Source organism: Rhagoletis pomonella, unplaced genomic scaffold, assembly GCF_013731165.1.
Source record: "Rhagoletis pomonella isolate Grant_MI unplaced genomic scaffold, Rhpom_1.0 Rhpom_scaffold_00001, whole genome shotgun sequence".
NCBI lineage: Eukaryota > Metazoa > Arthropoda > Insecta > Diptera > Tephritidae > Rhagoletis > Rhagoletis pomonella.
Window position 1 is genome coordinate 55,839,363 of NW_023458555.1, and position 7,653 is coordinate 55,847,015.

General features: G+C 42.6%; 1 protein-coding gene across 1 annotated transcript; it reads left to right on the forward strand.

Moving 5' to 3' along the window:
• The first annotated feature begins 3,153 nt into the window (after positions 1-3,153).
• On the forward strand, positions 3,154-5,973 carry LOC118751298. The gene is made up of 2 exons (XM_036486107.1): positions 3,154-5,324; positions 5,397-5,973. Exons 1-2 carry the CDS (start codon positions 3,154-3,156, stop codon positions 5,971-5,973), a joined length of 2,748 nt encoding a protein of 915 aa, XP_036342000.1.
• Positions 5,974-7,653: the final 1,680 nt, after the last annotated feature.

The following is a 7,653-nucleotide window of genomic DNA, read 5'->3' on the forward strand; positions in this document are numbered from 1 at the left end:
TATCATTTTAACACATTAATCGAAGTCTTTTACTTGCCGCCGCCACATAATCGTTTTCAAATCGCTCTTGCTACCGTTTATACAAGCAAATTTGTCGTCATCGTCCATTTGCATTGGAGTTTTTGCTGTTTTCGTCGCCGTGTTAACCTGTGAGTTGTCACCGTTTTAACCTGTAAGTTGTCGCCGTTTTAAGCTTTGGCTGTTTTTGTCGCCGTTTCAACCTGTAAGTTGCATACCATTTTGCAAATCGCTCTCGTTGCTATTTTATTTGCAAAATTTTTGGTAATCGTTCATTAGCGTTGGAATTTTGCCGTTTTCGTCGCCGTTTCAAACGGTAAATTGTATACAAATAGCTATCGCTGCTTATTCTATTTGCAAAATTTTTCATCATCGCCCGTTATCGTTGGAAGTTTGCCGTTTTTCGTCGTCGTTTTCAACAGTCACCTGTACATTGTCGTTTACCGTTTGGACAAATTTAATAAATCCGCTTAATAATAATAATAATATCCCAACGGTTTTTACCCTCCATTCCCGCCCATCCGCACGAGGGGCGCAGTCCGCATGACGTACGGAACCAATATTTTAAATTTTTGTGCCGAGTCACGATAGGCAGGAGTTTGTTAAGTGTCGAGATCTAAAACTGTTCAGCTACAGAACTAAATTCATCAGCTGATTTTATGTATTTATGTCAATAATTCACTTATTGAGAGAGGAGAGTATCGCTTTCTTAATGCTGAAAAGCGGATCTGATATATCAAACGTGCTGGAGTGAGAGTTAAAATCCTAGCATAAGCAACGGAGTGGGTCGTGCAATTCAAAATTGGTTTTACAGGCTTTCAGAAATATGGGACAAAAGTGTCTTGATACGCATGACGGAACATTAAAGCTTACATCAGCCAGAAGAGACAGACTTGAAATTGAGCCTGTCAGTAATTTAACCATAAAAATTATACCAAGCATTTCCCTGCGACTGGCAAGTGTAGGAAGGTTAATAAGTTTTAAGCGACTCGTATAAGGTGGAAGACTATATTGAGAATCCCATCGGAAATTTCTTAAAGCAAAAAGTAGGAATTGTTTTTGAATTGATTCTATCTTGTCTGAGTAAATTTGATACCTTGGATTCCAAACCACCGAGCCGTATTCCAGAATCGGCCTAACTAATGTTGTAAACAGGGTTTTAGTGATATAAGGGTCACTAAATTCTTTTGACCATCGTTTCACAAATGCAAGTACACCTTTAGCCTTGTTGACTGTCACATTAATGTGAAGATTAAAATTAAGCTTAGGATCCATTGTGATACCAAGGTCCACAAAATTGTATACCTGTTCCAGGTTATGGTTACCTATTATATAAGAAACTGGCAGAACAGCTCTTCGCGAGAAGCACATTACTTTACATTTCTTAAGATTTAGAGGCATAAGATTTACTTTACACCAGTAAGCCATGCTGTTTAAGTCTGATTGTAGCAAAGACCTTTCTTCAATTGAAACGTACGATTTATAAAGTTTTACATCATCTGCATACATTAAAATTTTGGAGAATTTTATATCTGTAGAAATATCGTTTATAAAATGCAAGAACAGAATCGGGCCTAGGTGGCTACCCTGAGGGACTCCTGAAGTAACATCAATGACGTCAGAGATAGTATTTTTAAACAATACCCTTTGTGATCTATCATAGAGGTATGAAGAGATCCAACGTAGAAAATTAGGTGGAAGACCAAGAAGATCAAGTTTATAGATGAGCAACGAGTGGCACACTTTGTCAAATGCTTTACTGAAATCAGTATATATAACATCAACAGTTTTGCTCTCACTAAATGCCTTTGAGATATAGGATGTTAATTCAAGTAAATTTGTAGAAGTTGATTTGCCCTTGCAAAATCCATGTTGACTGTACGAAATGCTTGAAGTGATAGAATGCGTCAACCGATTTGTTATAATTGCTTCAAATAATTTAGGAATTGCAGAAAGCTTAGCTATGCCCCGGTAGTTCCCCACTGAAGACCTGCTACCGCTTTTATGTAAGGGGGTTATGAACGATTCCTTCCATACAGTTGGAAAAACGCCCTCTTTAAGAGACAAATTAAATAAGGCTGTTAACGGCTCATAGAGATAATCAGCACTATTTCTAAGAAAACAAGTGGGGATCTGGTCAGGACCATAACTAAAAGACTGCTTTAAGGACTTCAGGTAAACTAAAACATCATCGGGAGATATTATAGGGTTATGTATTGAGTTAATTGGACTTAGTTTAAAAGGATAGTTAAAGTATGCTTGGGAGTTAGTGGAATAATTGGATTTAAAAAACTGAGCGAACATGTTAGAAATTGTTTGATTATCACCAGAGACGGTATTTTGATACTTCATGGCGAAAGGAAACCCACGTACATTTCGCTTGGAGTTTACGAAAGCATAAAATGATTTGGGGTTATATATTATACGTCGTTTGATTTTACATAAGTAATCTTTATAACACTTTTTGTTTAATTCAAAGAACTTGTGACGCAAAAGTGAGTATTTTACATAGTATGAGTGTAAGCCGGTTTTTTTTGTGTAATCTAAAATAACGTGACTTTCTGTTTTTCAAGTTTCTCAGTTCTTTAGTGAACCATAACTGTGTTTGTTCTACAGGAACACACATGCGTTTAGGCACATACTTTTCAAATAATCTATGTACAGTAAAATTAAAATGTGCAACGCTTTGCTCAACTTTTTCTTTGTATATAGGCCGCGACAATTTAGACAATTCTTTATTCAGTTTTTTAAAGTTGGCTTTCGAAAAATCAAAGCGAATATTTGGCTCGTATGTTTGGACATCGCAATTTTGACCATCGTTTATAATTTCGTAAGATATCTCAATAGCAGGGTGGTAGACATCTTCAGGAAAAACAAAGATAATTTGACCGCTATACATTTTTTAATCAATTCGATTGGGACACTTGGTGCCTGCAAGTCAACGTATTAAAAGAAAAATAATTTTGACCGCTCTAAGTCGTCATTAAAAATCACCAGTAATTTGCAAGGCAGTGCTTTTTAAGACCTTACTAAAAGTCGTCGTTTCATGTGGTGGGGTTTTGATAAACTTTTAATTTAATTGACTTGTTATTGGGAAACATTGCACTATTAGTCGTTGTTTAAATTCGCGCCGCGATGCCCAGAGGCATATCAACTAGATCGCAGACTGGTGCAGATGCAGAGGGAAGCAAATCCGAATCGGATGATGCCAGTCAAATTGGCGCACCCGTGCGGTATGCAGCGCAACCTCCAACCAACATAGGAGCTGACGCGTTGGCTACTTTGGTTGCAAGCATCACCGCATTGAGGGAGTGTGTTCAAGAGTTACGAAATGAGACGAGTCGTAGCCAAGCTGAGATACAACAGTTGCGTGAACGTATCGAATTGGATTCTGCTCAGTTCGCTGATGCACCAAATCCAGTTGCGCCGCTTTCAGTTCCACAATCGTCGCAGAACGTGCGGCAGTTAACGCTGCCTGCAGTACAGCCACTAACATCGACGTCGGCAAATGCAGCCTTAACTCTTTTTGATAGTTCCGCTAAGCTCTACCCGCTACCAACCTTCGACGGCAATGCCGAAGATTGGCCATTGTTTTCTGCGAATTACGTAGACACTACAGCGGAATTCGGGTATAATAATAGGCAGAACCTCATGCGACTGCAAAGAGCGCTACAAGGCAATGCAAAGCGCGCCGTCACATCAATGCTTATTTATCCGGATGATGTACCAAAAATAATAAAGGAGCTAGAATTTAATTTCGGTCGCCCCGATTTATTAATACGCGCACAGCTACAAAAAGTTCAGACGTTTCCAGCAATCAGTGACAACCGCCTCGATCAAGTTCTCGAATTCTCAAATCGTGTTTGTAATATATCGGCGTTTTTCAAATCTGCGACGTGCGAACATCATTTGAGAAATCCGACTCTTCTGGAACAGCTGATTACAAAGTTGCCACCATCAAAACAGTTCGAATGGAGTAAGTATGCCGCCAACGTTTCGCCTTATCCTACTGTGGAGACTTTTGCCGACTGGTTGAGCGATTTGGCCAAGGTTGTGTCGATTATGCCAGGTGTTGCCGACATTTCTTTGCGCTATAGCCATCCAGTAATGCCACAGCCGAGACAAAACACGTACGCCAATCGCCAACTAGGTCAAAGTGGAGGGTCAACACGTCGAGTCTTACACAGTAGTGAGGAGCAGCCATCGTGTTTGTGCTGTAAACAGGTACACACTCTCACAGACTGCCGTAAATTCGGATCACTTGATTGTGCAGCTAAGTGGTCTTTTGTAAAGCAACATCGGGTATGTTTTGGGTGTCTGCAGAAAGGCCACAGTTTGGCCGATTGTCGTCGTCGTAGTACATGTACTATAAATGGTTGCAAGCGTATGCACCATAAGCTCCTGCATCAAGATCGTCATTTGCCTAGTCCGCCAGCTGATAATGAACGCATATTGAACTGTCATAGAGATGTTGAAGCCAGCCTTTTTAAATTTTTGCCAGTGATTTTGATCGGTCCTCGCGGTAGTGCCTCAGTATATGCCATGTTTGATGAAGGGTCGTCAGTGTCGCTCCTAGAGGAAGAAGTCGCCGCACAGTTGGGGTTAAGAGGTCGTGCCATGCCGCTTACCCTACAGTGGTACGGTGACAGCCAAACAACTGAAACCTCCAGGTCAGTGTCTTGTGAAATAAGAGGCGTAAACGGTCATAATACCTTCTCGGTGAAAAACCTGTGCGCTATCAAAGGCCTTAATTTGCCGAGACAATCGTTCGATCAAAGCAAATACAGGCATCTAGCAGCACTGCACGTTGAAAGCTACAAAAACGTTAAGCCTGTTTTGCTACTAGGCCTTGACAACTGTCATTTGGGTGTGCCTAGCAATACAGTTCAAAGCAGAGAGGACCAGCCAGTCGCAATAGAAACCAAGCTGGGTTGGGTGGTGTACGGCCCACATCGTGAAGATTTCGTCACAAAGCCAAGGGTGTTACAAGTTCGTCACTCCACAAGTCTTAATCAGCTAAAGAAGATAGTAGAAGATTACTTTGCGTTGGAAAATTTCGGTGTCAATTGCAAGGTGGTTATGGATTCGGAAGGAAGTCGTCGCGCAAAACATATATTAGCGGAAACCACTAGGGGTATCGGAAAGAGGTATGAAATCGGGTTACTGTGGCGGGAAGATGCCGTTAAGCTCCAAATTAGTTACGCTATGGCGAAACAACGTCTGTTAAATGTCGAGTCGCGAATGGTTCGTGATGCAACATACGCCGAACGGTACAACAACGAAATTGCCAAATACATTAACAAAGGGTACGTAACTCAACTATAGCCGGATGAAGCCGCTCGAGAAGGACCAAGGACATGGTACCTCCCTCACTTTAGTGTGATCAACCCGCACAAGCCGCAAAAGCTGCGTATCGTGTTTGACGCAGCCGCAGTGACGAACTCGGTGTCACTAAATTCAGTTTTATTGAAGGGGCCGGAACAGGCGCAGTCGCTCGTAACCATCATCCACAAATTTCGTCAGGGAATCATCGCTGTAGCTGGAGACATCCAGGAGATGTTCTCGCAGGTGCATATTCGAGAAGCTGATCAAGATTCCCAACGATTTTTGTGGAGAGAGGGAAACCCGAACCAACCGATCCGTACATATAAAATGACCGCAATGATATTTGGCGCGATTTGTTCACCGTGTTGTGCCGAGCACATTAAGAACGTCAACGCTTCTAAGTTCCAGTCAACAATGTCAAGGGGAGCACGGGCTGTCATTCAAAATACTTCCGTTGATGACCTAGTGGTAAGTTTCAACAGTGCCGAGGAAGCCGTCGAGGTAACTACTGAAGCCGTTAAAATCAACGCAGCTGCGGGGTTCAAATTACGGAATTTCATATCGAATAACGAATTCGTTCAACAACAACTTAATGGCGAAAATGCTGGGGTAGACAAACCGATCGTATGAATGGAGCACCAAGCAACAACCGAAAAGGTTCTCGGTATGTTCTGGAACACCGCGAATGATAGTCTTGAGTTTCACTTCCAATTTTTCAAAATTGCCCAAGACGTTCTAAATGGTACACGGTCGCCAACGAAGCGCGAGTTGCTGGGCATAGTCATGAGCATGTACGATCCGTTTGGGTTTTTGGCAAATGCTTCAATATGTTTAAAACTAATGGTGCAAGCTATGTGGAAGCTACAAGTGGAGTGGGATGAAGCGATACCGTGTCATCTGGCAGATCAGTGGTCGAAGTGGTGGAACAGTGCGCAATCCATAAAATACCTTTCTGTGCCACGATGCTATTCTGCGTTGCTTCCGGATGCTGACGATGTCCAGTTGCACATATTTGTCTGCCAGTTCATGTGCCTATGCTGCTGTCGCATATCTACGTGTGCCTTGGTGTGTACTAAGTCGAGGTGCGCACCAATTAAGGGTATGACAATACCACGCCTGGAGTTACAAGCCGCAGTGCTTGGTTGCCGTCTCAAAGAATCGCTTGAACGCTATCACGACGTTCAGATCGACAGCATAACATTCTGGAGTGACTCAAAAACCGTCATATTATGGATACGCTCGACAAGCCGAAACTACAAGCAGTTCGTTGCATACCGTGTAGGTGAAATATTGGGTGCCACATCTGCGAATCAGTGGCGTTGGATTCCCACTTCTTTAAACGTGGCCGACGAAGCAACGCGATCCTGTCCATCATTTGTAACTAAGCTTAAGTCGAGATGGTTTATGGGTCCAGATTTCCTCCGAGAAGACACCAGCTGCTGGCCTCCAGATATAGTAGACCTGACTTCGGAGCATTATGCTGCAGAAGAGTTGCCGAAACGAATTTTGCTGTCAAAAACAGGGGAGTATCCAATAAAGTTTGCTAATTTTTCATCTTTTTTAAGAATCGTCAGAGTCGTTGCCTGGGTTTTGCGTATATTTTACAACACGAAGTCAAAGGTTCGTCGGGTTGGAGACCTTAACGCTGCAGAACTCGCTAACGCCGAAAAGAAGGTACTTCTAAGAGTTCAGTCTGTCTCATTTCCTGGCGCCATCCATAATATTACGCACAAGAAGCGCTCGCCGAAAACCAATCCTCTTTTCCAACTAACACCGTTTGTCGATGATGATGGGTTACTAAAAATAAATGGGAGAATAGATGCCGCCTACTGTTTGCCAATCACAGCTCTCCGACCAGTCATTTTACCTCAGGACCACTACGTAACACGTTTGATAATGAAGCAGTATCATCGCCAGTTTCATCATCAAAATGACTGCCTCACCATCAACGAGATGCGCTAAAAATTCTGGGTGCCTCGAGCACGAGCACTGCTGAAGTCCATCAAGAGAGAATGTGCGGTATGCATACGTAACAACGCTAAGCCAGTGGTTCCACTCATGGGTCAGCTGCCAATCGATCGGCTTACACCATATGTCCGCCCATTTTCTTATGCTGGTGTAGACTACTGCGGTCCTTTTCTGGTGACAATCGGTAGGCGAAATGAGAAACGGTGGATTGGACTATTTACCTGCCTAACAACGCGTGCGGTCCATTTAGAAATTGCAGAAGACTTGTCGACGGACGCTTTCATCATATATTTGCGTAACTTCATAAATCGGCGAGGCGTACCGATAAGAATTAGAAGCGAC

Excerpts from the sequence above, each read along its gene's own strand:
- LOC118751298 (XM_036486107.1), top strand. The coding sequence starts at position 3,154 with ATGCCCAGAGGCATATCAACTAGATCGCAGACTGGTGCAGATGCAGAG. Across the intron at positions 5,325-5,396 it reads GCCAAATACATTAACAAAGG|TGTGATCAACCCGCACAAGC; the intron begins GTACGTAACTCA and ends CCCTCACTTTAG.